Source organism: Microcaecilia unicolor, chromosome 13, assembly GCF_901765095.1.
Source record: "Microcaecilia unicolor chromosome 13, aMicUni1.1, whole genome shotgun sequence".
NCBI lineage: Eukaryota > Metazoa > Chordata > Amphibia > Gymnophiona > Siphonopidae > Microcaecilia > Microcaecilia unicolor.
In genome coordinates, this window is record NC_044043.1 from 16,837,619 (window position 1) to 16,858,284 (window position 20,666).

Here is a 20,666-nt window from a genome sequence, read left to right on the forward strand (position 1 = left end):
CCGGGGGGTGAATAATCTTATCTTTGCTTGATGGGCGGTGTCTGGCTTAGACATGCTAGGGCAGTTGCACATGGGAGAGGTTCTGGTTCCTTTTGATACCTTGAAGGACGACTTTCGGTTACGGCAAAGTGACTATTATGGGTACTTACAACTGAAACATTTTTTGAAGGGCCCTGATTATGTCAACTGTCTCCGGAGGGAGGCACATGCGATGGAGGAGGTTTGTGTGCGGCCTCAAAGTACACGGGGCATGATCACCTTTTTATATGCTTCCTTGGTAGCGAACCAGCAGCCTTCCCTATTACATAGGAGAAGGTGGGAACAGGAATTAGACTTCACTTTAGAGGACGATAAGTGGCTGCAGTTGGAAAAGGCGACTGTGCGCTCCGCGAGGTCAGTGGCTGTGAAGGAGAATGCAGTTAAAGTGCTTTTCCTGTGGTACCTCACACCGGCGCGTCTACAGCATATGTTTGTACAGACTACGGACAGGTGTTGGAGGAACTGTGGTGCTGTGGGAACTATGGGACACATATGGTGGACATGTCCAAAGGCCAAGGCCTATTGGAAGGCTGTGCAGAGTAGGATTCAGAGGTGGGTGAACAAATCTGTGCGGTGGCATCCTGTAGTCTTCTTGCTGGGGCAGAAGCCTGAAGGCCTTAAAGGACCGGAATGGCTCTTGGTAAGGGGGACCCTGCTAATGGCCCGAGTGAATTTGGCGCAGAGTTGGAAATCACCCCTAGTACCATCGCTAGTACGATGGCTTACTAAAGTTCGCTACATGTGTGAAATGGAGAGATTGACAGCAGTTAAAGATATGACCTTGCCTAGGTGGGAGAAGATATGGAAGCCATTTTTGGATGTGCAGTAGGGGTGAATGTTACTGGACTGAATGACAACACAGAGCTATAGAGCTGGGGGGAGGGGGGGAGATTCGAGAGGGGTTGTGGGGGGAGGGGTTTAGTTTGGGTTGGGGGGGATTCATACCGGTATAGAAAATTGAAAAAAGTTGAAGGCACTTAGGGAACTGGTATAGCTTTGATACATATTAAGATTGCTGTTTGTTCTTGTGTGAAGTGTTCTGTTTTCTTATTGCTGTTCTTTATGCAGTTTATATTCTGTACTGTATCAATCTAAGTTCAATAAAGACTTCTAGAAATTAAAAAAAAACAAAAAACTGCAAACCCTTGGAGAAAGGGATGAAATAGAAGGGTCCCATATAGATGATAACTTTTTCTTCCGTTTGAGTGATCTGCCTCGGTAATGTTTCCAGCAATATATGATTGTGAAGCATATTCCGCCAGCCCCAGTGAGGAGAAGCATCTGGTATTGTCCACACCTTCAGAATTGATTTTTTTTTTCCAAATAAAGCAGCCTTATGGACAAGAAGGCAGCGACCCCCATTCTGCATAGATAAAACTTCATGTCGGTCCTGTAAGAGACTCGTCGCTGTCAACTGAATGGTAGAGCCCAAAAGTTCTAAGAAAGGAACTATCCAAAGTCAGAGATGATGTATAACAAAGCAGACCCAAAGGGCATGAAAAAAAGAATTGCACAAAATATTACACTTTAGACACAACGGAGTATCAATGCTACTACCCACATGAAGCATCTGAGTTTGAGAAAAATATGCCTGATAGAATATCCAGAATTGACTTTCACACAAGTCAGCTGTGAGAGTCAATTGCAAGATATGAGAAACCCATTTAGCTACATCCAGAGAGGCTGGCGATCTTTGCAGGCCTATGGCCATTTAGCATGAAGATGTAGTATAGACTTCTGAGAAGAGAGCTGTAAAACGGTTTTATGTAATGCTGAGATTGGCAATCTCTATTCTCTAAACAGAAAAATAGAATGTAATTTCTCAACATGACCAGCGGCCAAAGCAGTATCATCCAGAGATGCCACATAATAGCATAATTAATGGTGTCAAAACGATATGGTATTTGAATTAAAGCACCCCTTCCCAAAGCCTGGAAAGGTAAAATAGAGCCATCCTGGTATAAAACACGGTCAAGACATGTAATTCCTAAATCCTCCCACTTCCTGAAAGTGGCATTGTCAAGACCTGGCCAGAATCCCGCATTTCCTTGAATAGGCAAGAGCAGAGATTTGAGAAGGGACCCCCCCCCCCAAGTAAGAAGTAAGGGCTCCACCATAAGGTACATAAGTATTTCCATAGTGGGACAGACCAAAGGTCCATCAAGTCCTGCATCCTGTTTCCAGCAGTGGCCAATCCAGGTCACATATACCTGGCAAGATCCCAAAAAAGTACAAAACATTTTATACTGCTTATCCCAGCTAACCGCCTTTACCACATTCTCTGGCAACAAATTCCAGAGTTTAATTACATGTTGTGAAGAAAACGTTTCTACGATTCATTTTAAATTTACTATTTTGTAGCTTCATTTCATGCCCCCTACTCCTAGTATTTTTGGAAAGCGTAAACAGGTGCTTCACGTCTACCCGTTCAACTCCTCTCATTATTTTATAGACCTCTATCATATCTCCCCTCAGTCGCCTTTTCTCCAGGCTGAAGAGCCCTAGCTGCTTTAGCCTTTCCTCATAGGAAAGTCGTCCCATCCCCTTTATCATTTTCATCGCCCTTCTCTGCTGTCCTCAAAGGGGGCAGCAAAACTACCGCACGGAGTGGAGGAGTAGCCTAGTGGTTAGTGCAGTAGACTTTGATCCTGGGGAATTGAGTTCAATTCCCACTGCAGCTCCTTGTCACTCTGGGCAAGTCATTTAACCCTCCATTGCCCCTGGTACAAAATAAGTACCTGAATATATGTAAACATACACTTTGAATGTAATTTGCAAAAACCTCAGAAAGGCGTTATATGAAGTCCCAATTCCCTTCCCTTCCCTCTGGAAGCTGCTTTCCTGGTGTTTGTAACCAAAATGCCAGGGAACAAAAATTTCGGCCTCTACTTGAACTGGAGTATAATCCTCCCTCCCTCTCTTAAAACCAATCTCCTAAATGCTGAGCTGAGCAAGCTAGATTATACTTGTGAAGGTCAGGCAGCCCCAACTCTCACACTCGCCAGTTGCCCAACAACTGAGTTTGGATTTTCTACCTCTTCAAATAAAACGAGATAAGTGGTAGTGTAAAATGCAAAGATCCTTTTTTAAGTGGAGGAATGGAAGCATCTGAAAGATATAAAGCCAGTTGGGAAACTCCTCCATCTGAAAAAGTTGTATTCTGCCATGAATTCCCAAAGGCAGTGGTTGCCAACTGATCAAAGTTGCAGTAGTTGAGTCCAACAAATAAGAAACATTAAGATGGTATAATTCCAAATATTTCATGGACAGTCGAATTCCCAGGTAGCAAAAGGAATGCTGAGCCCATCTCATTGGGAACGAATCCACCCTGTCCTGCCTCATCATCTCCGAAGAAGCTAGGGTCAGGGATTTTTGGAGATTTAAACGAAATCCAGAGAAATCATCAAATTCTTGAAAGACAGCCATCAAAGTTTCCAAGAATGCTGGGGATTTGTCAGATAAACTAATAAATCGTCTGCAAATTCCGAGATCTTAAAGGTAGAGGAACAAAAGGGTGCTCCCGTGATCTCTGAATTAGCCAAAATGTCTCTAATCAAGGGATAGAGGAACAAAACAAAGAACAACGGTGATAAAGCGCATCCCTGACGAGTACCACGCTGGAATGGAAATGACTGTGAAAAAAGTCCATTAACTCATATAACTGCATCTGGGCCAGGATATAAGACTTTCACTACATCAAGAAAAGCCACCGTAATACCATATGACTGAAGGGTCTGAAAAAGAAAATTCGAAGAAACATGAGCAAAAGCCTTTTCAGCATCAAAGCTGACCAAGCGTGAAGGAAATTGATGTGAATGGACTACCTCTAAAGAGGGTCCCAAAAAACAGCAAGGCAAACGATCCACAGACTCCAAAGTAGAAATAAAATAGACAGATCAGTGGTAGATATACACAAAACTTTATTAGTCGAGTTGCAAGCTAATATGCTGCCCGACACAGGCCATGTTTCACCCAAAAGGGCTGCATCAGGGGCTATGTTGTAGTCTCCACTATCAAACACTTGTTACAGAGTGTGTATACTATTTTCCTCACATAAGGTATTACAAACCAACCGTGAACCCACTATAGTTAAAAAAAAAAAAAAAAAAAAGCATAGGCTCAATTTGTATAACCAAGGCAAAATTTCAGTAAACTGGCAGCGTGCACCTGCCAAAATAAGACAAATATTTTTTGTAGCCGTCTACTCTCTGACAAATCCTACTCGAGCACATTCCACTAAATCCAGTAGAAGCTTAGCTAGAAGGTTTGCTAAAATCTTGGCAAAGAGTTTTGCTTCATAGTTAAGTAGAGATTGGTCTATACGAATTGGGAGAGCAGGGGTCTTTTGTCAGGTTTTAAAAGAACGATCATTTGTGCCATTCAAAGAGATTCCAGATGGACTATATGTTCAACCATATGTGAAAAGTAAGATAACAATGTAGGTGCGATGTGGTAATGGAGAATCTTACAAAATTTGGTCCGTAGGCCATCCGTCCTGTCGTCTTGTGTAATGCTCTCCCCTGAAGGGCCGATGCAAGTTCCACCTTCTGTGAAGGGAACATTGAGCAACTCGAGATGAGTTAGTTGAGAGCTAGCCAAAGTGTCCCTTTTTTGGGGAGACATACAGTTGTTCATAAAAACATTTAAAGATGGAAGTAATTCCACATCAGAGGAAGTCTTCAAACCCCCACCCACCTCTAGCTGTAAAACTCTCGAGGAGCTTCGGTGAGATCTCACCAAGTGAGCCAGTAATTTGCCACTTTTCCTTCCGTGAAGATAAGGTTGGTATTCATAATGCATTAAGGATTTAACTGCACATTGATGCAGTAAGGTGTTAATGGCTGCTTGTGAATCTGGTAGGGCTGCGCTGGTCCCAAACACAATCCTATCTTTAATCACCTGTCTCTCCAGACGTAAAATTTTTTTGTCTCTCATTTTCTTTTTATGACCTACATAAGATATGATTTCCTTCCTGAAGCTCCACCTTAGCCGTATCCCAAAAAAAGAGTTGTGAAATGTGGGCTAGAAAGGGTCTGTTTGAAGCAGTCCCCATAGATTCAAAACTATATAAAGAGGAAAGGTCCCACTTTCTTTCTGATAAGTTCTGAGAGAAGAGGACATTTCTCTGGTAAGTGAACATTATTTTGCTTTGTGCTTTGGGAACGTAGATTGAGATTTAATGGAGGAATTGTAGGTTAGTGATAGGCAGAATAAAAATTATGAAAAAGCAAACTTTATCAATTAATCCCCATACTCTTTTCCCCCTAGTTTTTAAAACTTGCACTTTGTACCACAGCATTAACAGATAGCCTCTAGCAGACACATCAGGACCTAGTTTAGTCTTAGGGGGGGGAAAAGAGACAGAAAAGCAAGCATTAACTAGTTTCCACAATGTGCAACCCTTTTCCCATAGTTTTAAACTGAAATTTAACAGCCAAAGAACTTTAAAAAGGATAGTAGGAAGGCTCAAATATTGTTAAAAAAAAAACAGTTATTTTCTGTTCTTTGGTTGCTGTTCCTGGAGAGGTATAACTGCCACTGACCTGAATTAAGAGTTAACTAAGGTATGAGGGATTAGAATATTTGCAGAGGTTATTAAGGGCAATCTGATTACTCAAATTGTGTTTTTTTACTTTGATCTACAAGCTGCTTAGAAGTTGAAGGGGATAACGTGCATCCTTTATCCTGCTCTTTCATAGCACATCAGGCTTACTGTCAGCATTGTTGAAACCTCTCTACTGGGATTCCCTAAATGTCCTGTTTCAATAGTATCCTTCAAGGATACTCCAAACTGAACTATGCGCTCCTGAGTGACTGTTGGCTTTCCCCCCCCATTCTAGTTTAAAAGCTGCTCTATCTCCTTTTTAAAAGTTAGCCCCAGTAGCCTGGTTCCATCCCAGTTAAGGTGGAGCCTATCCTTTCTGAACAGTCTCCCACTTTCCCAGAATAACACCCAGTTCCTAACAAATCTAAATCCCTCATCCATGCACCATCGTCTTAACCATGCATGGAGACTTCGGAGCTCTGCCTGCCTTTTGGGTCCTGCGCGTGGAACAGGGACCATCTCTAAAAATGTTACCCTGGAGGATTTGGACTTTAGCTTCTACCTAAGCACCTAAATTTGTCTTCCAGAACCTCCCTCCCACATTTTCCTACGTCATTGGTACCCACATGTACCAAGACAGCCAGCTCCACCCCAGCACTATCTAAGATCCTGTCTAGGTGATGCGGGAGGATAGTACATCCCCTGAGAGCATTTTCCATCTCACAGATAGGCTGCAGAGAATACCTTCTCCTGCTTCCACCCACCCTACCCCTCTACCCACCCACCCCTAGAGTGACATGTCTTATATAACCTCCCTATCAACCCACTCATTACTTTACCTCACCCATTTCTATTCTTCTATCACCTTCTCCCACTACTCCAACCAGAGTTACAGCTAATCACACTGACCACCCTTCAACATCTTCTGTCCTTCTGTGACTGTTCTCTTGTGCTTGACTGCTTAAATATTTTAAATTTAAATGCTTTACTTTTTGTCTATTAGATTGTAAGCTCTTTGAGCAGGGACTGTCTTTCTTCTGTGTTTGTACAGCGCTGCGTACACTTTGTAGCGCTCTAGAAATGTTAAATAGTAGTAGTAGTGGTGGGCAGGTCCTGGCTACAGGAGTATGTCCTACTTCACTAGGGTGATGCTGTCCTTCTAGGAGACCTCCCTCCTCCAAAACTGCACAGGGCCTACCAGACTGTAGGTGAGACTTCTCTACAACATCCCTGTAGGTCTCTATGTAGCTGTCTGTCTCCCACAGCTCCACTAAGTCTGCTACTCTAGTCTCAAGAGAACTGACCAGTTCTCTGAGAGTTAGCTCTTTGTATTGGGTACACACATATATAATCATATATATGACACTCAATGCAAAAGACTGGTTAACACCCTGCTGGACTGCTGTCTCCGTCTTAGTATTTTTGAGTTTTTCAATAATTCAAAACTTGCTAAGGCATTAAGGATATTAGCCTAATATAAAAATGTCTTTAGCTTATATGGCATATTGTGTGATTTATTTAATGGTTTTCTTCTTAGAAAGTAATGAAAGGTAATTAAAATTCTGCAAGAGCACTCCTCACTTTTTTTTTCTAATTACAAAATGAAGAGTTGTGCTAGGGGTGGGCGGGATGAAGACTAAACTAGCTCCGCTGTGCCTGCTAGAGGCTACCTGTTAATGCTGTGGTACAAAGTTCAAGTTTTAAAACTAGGGAGGTAATAGTATGAAGATTAGTTGATAATGTTTGCTGTTTTATATTTTTGTTCTGCCTATGACTATCCTACAATTCCTTCTTAAAACCCAATCTTTACGTTTTCAAAGTACAAAGCAAAATAATGTTCACTTACCAGAGAAATGTCCTCTTCTCTCAGAAAGAAAGTTAAGTGGGCTGCTGTATCAAGGACTGTCTCCTGTAAAGTAAAGCCAAGTATTAAATCTTCATAAGGCTCACAAAATGCAAATTTCTCATAAGCGGACCTTTTTACCCAACGTACCACTACACAATAGACTGCATCTTCATCTCCCGTGGAATTTTTAAAAAATGGCCACAGCGTCTCAATGTTTATATACTTGATGTTTAAATGTCATCAGCTGTTCTGAAAAGGAGCACCGGTCACGTTCACAGGGCTGACATCATCCAATCATTTTACAACAAATCCAATCACAGCAATGTCATACACTCAATTTCGTGATTCAGTCCTCCTGGATTTACAGCATTCAAGGAAAAGATCCAGTACTGCTCTCTAAAGTTTAATAGTTTCTCTATATTACTTCCCTCCCACCCCACTGTAATACAATGAAGATGCTGTCTATTGTATAGTGGTACGTTGGGTAAAAAGGTCCGCTTATGAGAAATTTGCATTTTGTGAGCCTTATGAAGATTTAATACTTGGCTTTACTTTACAGGAGACAGTCCTTGATACAGCAGCTTTCTGAAAAATGGATTCATGTTGGTACGAGAAGCCTCCTGCAGTTTAATATGTGGAAAAATTAGAATTGTGAAAATAAAAAAGAAGAAGTTTCTAAGCTAAGTACTTGAAGTTTGAAAAAATAAGTTTTTTTGATAAAAGATAAATTATAAGGAAAAAGTAAAAAAGTTAAAAGTAATAAAATTTTGGATCAATGATGAATACATGTCCACTCTAAGCAATGCTTAGCTTGATAAATTGAGCCGCCATAGTGGTGTCGTGCGCATCCGATAGATCCAGGAGTGCTACTAGACATAAGTGTATTTTGTGAGATGAATTTGTAACTGGTCTGGAGTTGGGCATTTTCACTTGGAGATGGCAATTATAATAGCACTAAAAAAATTAATGGATATGGTTGATAGCACTGAAATCCCCATAAGCACTGAGAGGGGAAGTTATGAACATGGGCAACTGCTGAGTTATTTTACCACATGTTGGGTTATTTTAGCATAGGGGACAGGCAGAGATGGAGGATATTCCGGCGGGGACAGGTGAAATTTCTGTCCCCGTACAACTCTAAGTTGGAGGACTCCCGCTTAGCTTAGAGTGAACCATGCCTGTGAGCAAGGCTTATTAGAATAGAAACCCATACACAGTACTGGGGTCCATAAGCACACACTGATTCACAGGCCCTGCAATGACTGCTACAAGAAATGTATTAAGTTATGTCCAATAAAAAAGGTATCATCTTATTTTCTTTTCCATGTTTTATTTTGTTTGATTTCTATTGATATTTTTTGTACTGATGTGATGCATTGAACGGCACAGTAAAGAAGCAAAAGTATATTGCTGGATGGCAAATGGTGTTAAACCATTTGTTTTGTTTAAACTAAGTCTCTGCCTTTTACCACTTGTCCACATCATTGTTTTTTTCCAGCTTGGATACACTGTTGGATTCTGGTCTGTATACGGGAGAGGTGACTGAGTTTGTTGGAGCAGCAGGCAGTGGAAAAACACAGGTATGTTTTTCAGCTATATAAAAGGCAGACAGTGTAAGAGCCACTGACTTCTGCTTTCTACTGCACTTCAGCCAGAGGTATTGTGAGAGAAAACATATTGTCTGTGACTCTGTATCTTCCACAGGCTTTCAGGATAGCACTCAGAATATCGGCGCTCTCCAGATAAGTTGTCGCTCTGCCCACACATCTCCCTGGAAATATCCAGATAGCGCTGAGGTGGTCTGTAAAAAATACTCTGTTTAGTGCCACTAAATATTCTTCCTCCTGCCCATCTCATTTTGAGTTGTTTTTTTTTTTTTTAATGCTAACAATATGCTGCTAGGTGTGAATACACTTTCCAAAGAAGGTGTCAGAGCAATGGGTAATGATATGAGACTTGCAGGAGGTGCAAAGCAGAGAGGAGTTTAACAGAATGAGTAGGAGATGCATAGAACAGCCTCCAAATGCATTTACTGGAAGCATCAACAGTATCAGAATTCAGAAAAACATGAGCCAAGGCCAAAATGATGGGATCTGTTACTTAATTGGTTTATATAGATATGGGGGTCAAATTTTTACACACTCTATCAAAGGACCTGCAGCAGAAGCAATCATTTCTTTAAGCCACCTAGATATAGTGGGTTTATACGCCGCCAACCCTTTACAGGAACCTCCAATCAGCAGAAACAGACGATCTGTCCGTCTAAAGTCCTTTGTAGACTTCAATAGTGCTTCAGAACTCTCCTGACGTCTAACTTCCTCAAACACCACTGATCCTCCGATCCAGAGGAAGAACCGGCAAAACTACTAATTGGGACACATGAAAATGCGACAAGACCGTAGGGAGAAAGGAAGGGATGGGACATAAAACTGCCCGCTTCTCAGAAAATTCCAAGAATAGAGACAGACAGGAAAATTCCTGCGACTCCAATACTCTCCTGGCTGAAGCAATGGCTACCAAAAATACTGTCTTGAGCGTTAAATTCTTCAGAGAGTAGGACGCCAAGGGCTCAAAGGAGAGCCGAGAGAACCAGATTACGGTCCCAAGCCAGAAAGATGGTCCTAACAGGAGGATGAATGAGATCCGCTCTGCGAAGGAACTGAGTTATATCCGGATGACTAGCTATAAGCCCTTTCCCTGAATGTGCACTCAAAAACAAGACAGCTCTGCAATTTCGACTTTCAGAGAAGCTGTTGCCAGGCCTTTATCAAAACCTCATTGTAAAAAATCCAAAACCTCCGCCACTGAAGCGTGAAACTGAGAAATGTCCCTATCTGAACACTAAGCTTTGAAAATATTCCAAGTCCCGAATTAACTTGGAGAAGCTGAACGATGATGCGATCGAAGCAAGATAGCAATCACATTTGGTGGAGTAGCCTCTCTTCATCAACCACTCAAGAAACAAGCCATAAGACAAAATCGATTTGGGTCCGGATGAACCACCAGGCCCTGGACTTAGAAGATCATGAGATTTTGGCAATTTGAGCACAAGACCGATGAGAGAAGGCGCATGATATCAGCATACTAAGGCTGGTGAGGCCAATGTGGCGCCACTAAGATTTCCAGAACCCTGTGTGTCTTGATACTTTGAATTAGACTCCTCAGAAGGGCCATGGAGGAAATGCATACAGAAACCCCAGGGGCCAAGATTGGAGTAGAGCATCTACACCCTTCGCTTTGAGATCTCTTCTTTGAAGAATTAGGTCACTTTTGCATTGAGGAGGCCAACAGATCCATAACCGGAAGCCCCCTAGCAAGTCTCAGTTATTTGAAATTCTGTGGCACCAAGAGCCCACTTTTCTGGGTCTAGAGTATTGCGACTGAGAAAATCCACCCGAATATTCACCATTCCTGCGGCATGGGATGCCGACAGGGTGGCCATGTGAAGCTCCGCCCAACTCATGAGTTCCACTGCTTCCTGTTCTAATTGACAACTCCTCGTTCCCCCCTGCTGATGTAAGCCACCGCTGTGATGTCTGAAAGGATGCATACTGACTCGTCTACTAGCAGAGGGCAAAATGCTTCCAGTGCCAACCAAATTGCTCTGGTTTCCAAGAGGTTGATCGAGTAGGATGTCTCCTTTTGAGACCACAAATCTCGTGCATACTGTCCCTGACAGTGAGCTTCCCAGCCTCTGATGCTGACATCTGTTGTGACTACAATCCATCATGGTGGATCCAGAGGCATCTCCTTGGACAGGTTGGACATCTGAAGCCACCAGCAGAGGCTGGAATACTGAGCTCGCAGTTTCAATCTCATCTGCAGGGAATCCCTCTGCAGCAACTATCTGGACAATAGGGACTTCTGCAAAGATCTCATATGTGCACCATGGAAAAGGCACAGCTTCTGTTGTCGTCGCCATGGAGCCCAAAATCTGTAGATAATCCCATGTACATGGTACCGACATGTTCAGAAACATTTGATTTTCAGCCTGCAACTTGAGAATTCTGGACTGGGTAAGAAACGTGACCCTGCAGTGTGTCGAAGGACACCCCTGGATAGTCTAGTGACAGAGATGGAACAAGGCGACTCGAGTGAGTTGACCACCCAACTGAGGGACTAAAGGAACTGAACCACACGATCCATGACCTGTAGACGATTTTGTACTGTTCAGCCAATCATCTAGGCAAGGATGAACTAGAGTGCCTCCTTTCCTGAGAGATGCCACAACCACCAACATGACTTTTGTGAATATGCAAGGGGCTGTAGCAAGACCAAAAGACAGAGCCCAAAACTGATAATGACTGCCCAAAACTGAAAAGTGAAGAAATCTCTGGTGCATGGGTTGAATCGGAATGTGCAAATAGGCCTCCATTAAGTCTAGCGTGGTCAAAAACTCCCTGGACCGAAGTGCCGCTATGATGGAGTGAAGTGTTTCCTTATGAAAACTGGTGACTTTGAGAGCTCAATTGACAGCCTTGAGGTCCAAAATCGGCCTGAAAGATCACTCTTTCTTTGGGACGACAAAGTAAATGGAATAATGTCCCTATCTGAAGAGGGAACTGAACAAAATAGCCTGCAGCTCGACAAGCCTTTTCAGAGTATCCCTGATCACACTCGGCTTGAGGGGAGACCAACAGGCCAAGAAAGCGTCTGAAAGATGTCGCACAAACTCTAAGGTATATCCATATCGAATAGCCTCTATCTCCCATTGATCAGAGATAATCTGGGCCCATCTCCAATAGAACAGTGTTAAGTTCGCTCCAACAGGAATCAGAGGCTGGACCCGGCAACCTTCATTGGGCAGGACAGGCTGTTGACAGGAAAGAGGCTCTTGCATCTCTACCTTCCTGTCGAGCTCCTCGAAAGGACTGACTTCTATGAAAGTACCGGGACCGCTGAGACGGAGCCAATCGACCAGGCCTATACCATTGAAAATCTCATCCCCAACTGCGGCCAGCAAACAGGCCGTGACTGAACGACCTAGGTCGGTCTTCTGGAAGCCAAGTCACCTTAGTATCTCACAGACTGTGGATTATCTTGTCCAACTCTTCTTCAAACAAAAGGGATCTCCAAAAAGGGATCCTGCTCAGCTGACCAACTTCACAGCCAAAGAAAATGTCTTACAGCCACTCCTAAGGTCATAGGTCTAGAAGAGGCTCTCAGCAAATTGTATCAAGCATCTGCCAAAAAGCTGAGCCCATCTTAATCTTAGCCACTTCGGCATCTATCAACGCAAGATCATCTGAAGTTCTATCCAGGACCCTCAGACCAGCAGAAACAAGCCCTGGCTACCAAGGAACCACAGATAGCTGCCTAGACTGCCAACACAGAGACATCAAAACTACTCTTTAACAGGGCCTCCATATGGCAATCCTGAACATCCTTGAGCACCGTACACCCATCTACAGAGACAGTTTTCCTCTTAGTAACATAGTAGATGACAGCAGAAAAAGACCTGCACGGTCCATCCAGTCTGCCCAACAAGATAAACTCATATGTGCTACTTTTTGTGTGTACCTTGATTTGTACCTGTCCTCTTCAGGGCACAGACCTTATAAGTCTGCCCAGCACTATCCCCGCCTCCCACCACCGGCTCTGGCACAGACCGTATAAGTCTGCCCAGCACTATCCCCGCCTCCCAACCACCATCTTTGGACAACTTGTACAAAGATAAGAGATATGCAGGAAGCACCAAGCAAGGTTACAGTCATTATTTGACCCATTACTTTGCACCGACTAAACATCTCAGAAACTTCAGACAGGCCTCTGGAATAGTGGGAAGGATTAATAGAAAGAAAACCATCAAATAAGACCTCATTTCTGCTTTAATTACATAGCTTCCCACTATTCCAAAACCTGTGGGATTTATAAAAGCAATTCCTAGAGTGGGTGGGATCCTTGCAGCACTGCCCTGAGGACCAAAGCTCCAAAACTGGATTCCGAATGTGCCGCAATGTCCACCCTGTAGTGCTTGGCAAACATATGCAGCATTGACTACGTTGCCGCCTTACAAAAATCCGCTGGAGACATTAAGGTAGTCTCCACCAAGGACGTCGCTGTGAGCCCACAAAGCCTGAGGAGCCTGCTTCCCCATAAGCTAATAAGCTGACGTGATAGTCTCCTTCAGCCATCTATCAATTGTGTACTTGGAAGCCATGAGGCCAAGCCTCTGTTTGCCAAAAAAGCACAAGCAGTCTGTCCGATTTGCAAAACTCATTCGTGACTTCCAGATATCTAATGAGGACCCTACACACTTCGAGAAGCTTTAAGGAAGAATATGGAGACCCTTCATCCTCTCTGTGAAAGGACGGAAGCGCCACAGATTGGTTGACATGAAATGCTGATACTACTTTCAGAAGAAAGGAAGGAACCATGCACGCAGGGAGACTCCCCCCCCCCCCCCCCCCACCTCCAAAAAGTGGAGAAAGGGATCCCGATAAGAAAGCCTGAAGCTCTGAAACCCTACATGCTGATGCAACAGCCACCAAGACAGCTGTCTTTAGCATAAGATCATTCAAGGAGGCCTCTCAGAGTGGTTCAAAAGTAGACCTGCAGAGCCCGAATGACTAAATTAACGGTCCACTCTGGGTACAGTGTACAAAAGGGATGCTGCAAGCGGCCCACTCCCCGCAATAACTGAATGATATCCATTTGAGCCTCAAGAGTCGCCTTCAGTAGTTGGCCCCTAAAACAGACCAAAGCCGCAACCTGAACTTTTAGAGAACACAATGCCAATCCTTTCTGAAGGCCTGCCTGGAAAGACACTAGGATGTGCTAGAACTGTTTTTATCTACCCCTCTGTAGACCCCCACAGGACCCTTCCACACGGAGGTGTACAGAGGGTTTACGTTCTTCTAAGATCTTTTTGACCGCCTCCCTGAATTCCAGTGACACCCCTTGCCATGGGTATCGGCGCTGGGGAGGCATCAGAAGGCGCAGTTCAAATCTTATTCCCATGACCACAGCTTTCTGTCTACTTGGATCTAAGTGAATCTTTGGCCATCTATGTTCCCACATAAATTCTATGAAAACTGTTTCAGTGAAGAATCTTACTTGTGTGTGTGTGATACTTTGTAAAATAGAAGGCAAATAGAGAATAAATTGAAGCAAAGACAGAAATAGTTTAGTTATAGAAATAGTCTTTTATTCTCACCTTTATCAGGTTTTAATCTGGTACATTCAGCGGACAGATTCTGGAACCAACTGGCCAGAGCTTTGCCCTCCCGGATTCGTTGGGGAAAAACGTTCCAACGAGGGCTCTCAGCACCTCCCTTATATACAATCTGGTTCCAATACAAGTCTATGGAGAGGGACTTTTTTTTTTTTTCTAATCTTGCTTCATCTCTGAATCATACTTGACCTCCGGTCAGGTGCCCACCTTCCCCTCCTCCCAAAGATTGCTTAATAATGCCAGTTTCAACACTTTCACTTCCTCTTTTCCAATCCTAAGAGACAGATCTATGTCTTTATATCTTGTGATACTGACAGCCATTTTCCAAAGACATCCTCCATCTTAAGAACCAAACTTTTTACCATTTTTGTCTCTAATTTCCTCATCTTGAGTGTTACACTCAATTTGAAAGTTGTACCAGGTTTCCTTAAGACTCACCAAGCAGTCCTGCTCATGCAGGCTCTCTGCTATAAGGCCATCTGCTGGTTATCAGGCCTAGTTAGTGCTTTCCAGCTGGTTAGAGCCGTGTAGCTTGGCCCACCACCATTCCAGTGGATGAGTCTCAAGCTAGAACACATATTAACATTCCCCTCTTCACCCTATCTCATAGGGTGACACCAGGGTTAACGTACCATGATACCATCCATTCCAGAAGGTATCCTATACAATTAACGAATTTGGAGAATCTAAATGAAAACCGGTATAGTCAAATTTGTTTGAATCAAGGTTACAACATAGGCACTATTTCAATCGTTTCAATCCTTCTTGGGGCTTACCCATATCTGCGATTAAGTAACATACTATAATTACAACAATAATATTTCTCAACCTATTAATATGCAGGTTCTATCTTACTCTTACATATGTGGATATATATATATATATTGCTTACAATCATTAATTCTTTGGTTATATACTGATTATCTCTTAAGTATACATTTGCATAGATTACATAGAGGCATATTTTCAAAGCACTTTGGGAGGCTAAGTTCCATAGGTTTCTATGGAACTTTGGGAGGCTAAGTGCTTTGAAAATGAGCCTGATAGTCATATTGAATATTGATCACATCATTTCATAAAGCGTTACGTTCTTATATTGCATCCCTGTGTGCTATTACTTGATTATACTGTTGACCAGGCCCTTGGACAACGGGCAAATGACCTGAAGGGATAACGGGTCCCCGTTTGGGTGTATACAAGAAACATTTGTAACAATTGTGAACTACAGTGTGACACATGGGCATCAATTGGGGAGCCCATAATTTGGAGGATAGTTGATCGTACAGTGTATTAGCATTCAAATGTAAAGGGTAATGGAGGGCATGCAGAAGGAGAGACAAAACATGCTGTGAAACACAAAATTGACCGTTGGGATGGGTCCAAATACCATTTGGATTAAGGAAACATCCCGCATGCTTCCACAAGGTGAGTTCTGCTTGTGTGAGGGAGGAGGTGAGGGTGTTAGAGAAGTCTGAAATGAGGGATTCAGAGAAAACAGGGGACGCAACAGGAGAAGAATGCTCGTCTGTTACAGGAGATGAGAGGGAGGGAATGACGGGAGGAGCATGAAAAAGGAGAGGGGTACTTGGAGAGGAGGAATCGGAATGTGTGGAATCTGATGGAGTAGAAGGAGGAGTGTCAACGAGAGGCGCCGGGGACGCAAATGCAGGAAGTATTGCCTTTACAGTGGAACCGGAAGATAGGAGGGAAGTGGAAGTGACCTCACGGGCCAGCTCATCAGCAGCATGGTTGCCATTGATGGCGAAAGAAAAGACCGTCTCCTGATGTGCCTTAATCCAGGAGATACTGGTGCGGAGACCTTTTGATGGCGCTGTTCCAGCGCATCAAAAAGTGCTGTCCACAAAGGTAAGTGACTTAAGGGTTGCCCAGTAGAGGAAATCATACCCCTCTGGTTCCATTTGCGAACATGGGAGTGCAGAGAAGCAAAAACATAGTCAGTCAGTGACAATGCTCACATCAGAGTGTAGTGCTTTAAACAGCAGAACGTACAAGACCGCTGCAAGCTCTGCAGTTTGGGCTGTGAAAGCGTCTGGTAGTCTAAACTGTACTGGGTCTAGTATGTATTCTTCTGGTGTGTAGCGGAGGGCGGCAAAACCAGCTACCCCGTTTTGCTGAGAACCATCTGTAAACCAAACCTCTCCACTCTGCAAGATTTCAGAATGTACGTGGAGGGATTCGGGTACAGATAATTGGGTAGTGCACTCATGGGGGAAGATAGCATTCTGTGCTGTCTCTGTCACGGTGAGCAGTGGATCCAGACGTTGAAGGTCAGTTAAAGTTAATGGGTGGATGGAGTGCACTACACTAAACAAAAGTACTTGATACTTTTGTAAACGGCAGACAGTCATGTGACTAATCTGTTTGTCCAATAGATATTTAACATCATGGGACGTGTGAAGGATCACCGGAAGGTGAGGAATGTAGCTGTATAGTTTGGTAACAGCGGTACTGGCGGCAACAAGGCCTTTCTCACAAGTAGCAAAAGCTCTTTCCACAGGTGAAAAAGTACCTGAAAGGTAACCGCATGCAAGGTCATCATGTTCTTGAGTAATCAGGCAGGACCAAGTATCTTCAGTATGCACAACCCAAAGGTGCACATCCTGAGAAACATCAATAGTTGCCAATGGTGAGGAAAGCATAACATCCTTCACCAGAGCCATAAGATCAGTGGTTTCCTGGGTTGTAAAATGTAAGGGTTCATGTTTTGCTTTCTGTTTGCCTTGTAGTTTCATGTAAAACAGTTGAGTCCGAGCCGAGTAATTAGGTATCCAGAGGCGACAAAAATTTAGCATGCCGAGGACACCTCTGAGATCAGAAACGGTTGTGGGCATACGCAAGGAGGAGACATGTTGAAGAGTATCGGGACCAAGGCCCTTATGACGGGGGCCAATGTGATGGCCAAGGAAGGTAACGTGTGTCTGAGCAACTTTTAATTTCTTCCTGTTAACTTTGTAGCCTTTCGTAGCAAGAAAGCCAAGAAAGTCACAGGTGACTTGAACACAAGTGTCAAAGTCAGGGCATGTGATAAGCATATCATCCACATACTGAACAATAGAAGTATGTGGTGGCAAAACATGCCTGTCACGTTTAAACTCCTGTATGTGTCCTGCCAAAGTTTGGGAGAAGATGGTAGGGCTGTCGGTAAACCCCTGGGGAAGACGGGTCCATTGATATGTTGTGTTATTAAATTGGAAGGCCGTTAGCGGGCGGCTTACAGGGTCGAGAGTGATGGAAAAGAAGGCGTTGGACAAATCAATGGTGGAATGATATGTCTGCAAAGAGATGCTATTGAGGAGTGTAATCGGGTTTTCCACGTTCGGAAATGTGGCGTAAGTGAGGTCATTTAGCGCTCGTAAGTCTTGTACTATACGGAAGGCGCCAGGTTCCTTCTTTGGAACAGGGAATAATGGAGTATTGTATGGTGAATTACACTTCTCAATAATACCTTGCTGTAATAAGGAATCAATTTGTTCCTGAGCTCCAGCAATAACATCAGGCTTCAGTGGATATTGGGCGATTTTAGGGCCCTTGCAGCCAGGTAGGAGCTGAATACGATGGGGAGGGCCAGTAACTTCACCATAGGGTTTCTCAGGTGTGGCCCAAAGGAAACCAGGTAGGTCATTCAGTGCAACCTCTATTTGTTTCTCAACCATAGAGGTGACAGCCATCATGAGTGAAGTGTTTTCAGTGGGGGAAGGATCAAAATGAATTTCAAAGTGAAACAATGTCAACAGATCTCTTCCTAGTAAATTGACAGGGCATAGTGGAGCATACAAGAAGGGGGCCGAAAGTTGGAGATCGGCATACTTAATGGGCAGGGGCTCAAGCAGTGGTGTGTCCGTTGGGACACCATCAAAACCAGTGGTGGTAATGTTGTCTGGAGAAACTTTGAGAAGTCTCTGCAGTTTGTATGGAACGTGGGCCAGCACAGAGCGAGAAGCGCCTGTGTCAATTAAAAAGGGGACAGGGATATCACAGATAAGTAGGGTGATCATAGGATCATCCAGTCCTGCAGTAGTGTGGACCACGCCTAGTCACTGTGGGCGGCGTTGATCTGGGTTCCACAAAGGGAATGACTGCCGTTCTGGAGGATGTTGGCGGACTTGATTTTTGGATATGTGTTGTGATGGTTGTGAGCATTCACGTGCGTAATGACCGTATTGCTGACAACGATAGCACTGGACATCTGAATAGCGATCAGGACTAGGCCGGGAACGGTAGTCTCTTGGCCGTCTATTGGTATCAGGAGGGCCCCCAAGGGGTCCTCTCTGAGGTTGAGAGCGGCGACCTCGTTCTTCAGGATAAGCAGTTCTACGGTCTGGGCGGTAGGGCCGTGGGCCCTGATTTCGGGTGTTATTGTCGTACCGTTGGTCAGCATACATGACTATAACAGGGGGAGAAGTCTCGGGGGTATTGGGATCACTGTCAGAGCTCTTGGAGGCTCTTTTCTCTTTGAGATCTTCAGTCTGCAATACGTCCAAGATAGTGCGTATTGTCTTACGATTTAAATCTTCATCTTGCTTGCTTTTAATAAGCCTTCTGCAATGATGTAAGATATGTTCACGAATTTTCGGCCATTTTTCAAGTTGGAGACCCACTGTGTTCTCCAATTTACTTCTAATCTCTGAAGGTAAAGTTCCCTTAAGTAGATGGTAGAACACTGGAAGAGCATTATCGGAGTCAAATTTTTCCTCTGTTTCTTCTATAAAGAGATCTTGGAGTCTGAGTAAGTAAGCCTCAATAGGCTCAGAGCCCACTTCCCATCTTTGGGAGGTGATCACAGAGAAGTCTTTGAGGGCCGGATAAATGGTCCGGATCTCCTGAAACACCTTGGTTTGAATCTCTGTCAAAGGGTTACCATCATACTGGGTATCAGTCACAAATTTGGCATAGCCCGATTGAGTGAAGATATCGGTGACGCTAGCGTGTGGGGTTCCGCCCAATAATGCCTTCATGTCACCAACTGACAAAGTGGTACCTAATGTAATGTCTTGCAACTTTTTTAGCCATCGGTTGCCACCCATAGCGATATCTGGGAGCTGTAGTATAAGGCTATTTAGTTCAACAGCCGAAAGTGGGGAGTACTCAGTATGAGGGACACCACCCGACATCTTATTCAGTAGGGGAAAGAGTTTAACATCTGAGGGAGTAAGAGACCCTACTGCGGCAGTTGGGGGAAACTGATTCTCATACTTTTTCCAAACCTGAAGACCTTGGATCAAGTATAACATAGTTTCCTGATCCCAATGGGGGTCAGGGTGGTCGTAAATAAGATCCCGCACTAACAAAAGCTTGTCAGAATGTAAGGATCCTTCACGCGGGTAAAGGGCGGACTGGGGCTGGAGAACCTCAGACCATCCAGCAAGATTATCAATCCATGGTTGAACATAATGCCAGGAATTCTCATGTAACGCCACATATTGGGCAGGAGTGCTAGGTGGATTAGGTAGAGTATGCACTGTGCTAGAATTAGAGACAAGGGGCACCGTAGTGTCACGAGGCCTGCCAATGACTGCAAGGCACCGGTTGGTACCCTCGGCAGTAAGATAACTTCTAGGGTGACGTTGTCTGGTATTATGAGTAATAGCATCATGTTGTTGGGATGATTCAGGTTTAATTGCAGCGGATGCAACTGTGTCCGGGGTATCAGGACACGGGCGCGTGGAAAGGGACCTACGTAAGGAACGAAGCCCTTCTGAAACGAACGCAAGGTCATCTCCCATACTTGCCAATGCGCGGCCATATTGCGGCATAGGTCGTGCTCCCTAAGGGACCGGTGTAGCAAGGGGGAGAGCCTTGGGTAAAGTAAGACGAGGTGAATCCTCTGCAAAGGAAGGGATCGCGTCACTTGCCACTAGGGAGGAAAAGTCGAGCATCGGAGGGGGCTCGGTTCAGATTTCTTCCATGCTAGGTTTGGTTGGAAATAACGGGGGATGCACTTAGAACACCAGCCCTCGAACGTTCTCCGCGCCATGGAGAGTGCTTCCGAGCCTGAAGAAAGGTAGCAATGACTGAATCAGAAAAACCTTTTTGACTTAACC

General features: G+C 44.1%; 1 protein-coding gene across 3 annotated transcripts in view; it reads left to right on the top strand.

Moving 5' to 3' along the window:
• Window positions 1-20,666, top strand: part of RAD51D (RAD51 paralog D) — a 287,517-nt gene that overhangs the window by 130,207 nt on the left and 136,644 nt on the right. For all 3 annotated transcript variants that reach the window (XM_030222483.1, XM_030222485.1, XM_030222484.1), the window contains exon 5: window positions 8,929-9,010. In XM_030222483.1, the coding sequence (XP_030078343.1) occupies window positions 8,929-9,010 (82 nt within the window). The remainder of the gene's footprint in view (window positions 1-8,928; window positions 9,011-20,666) is intronic.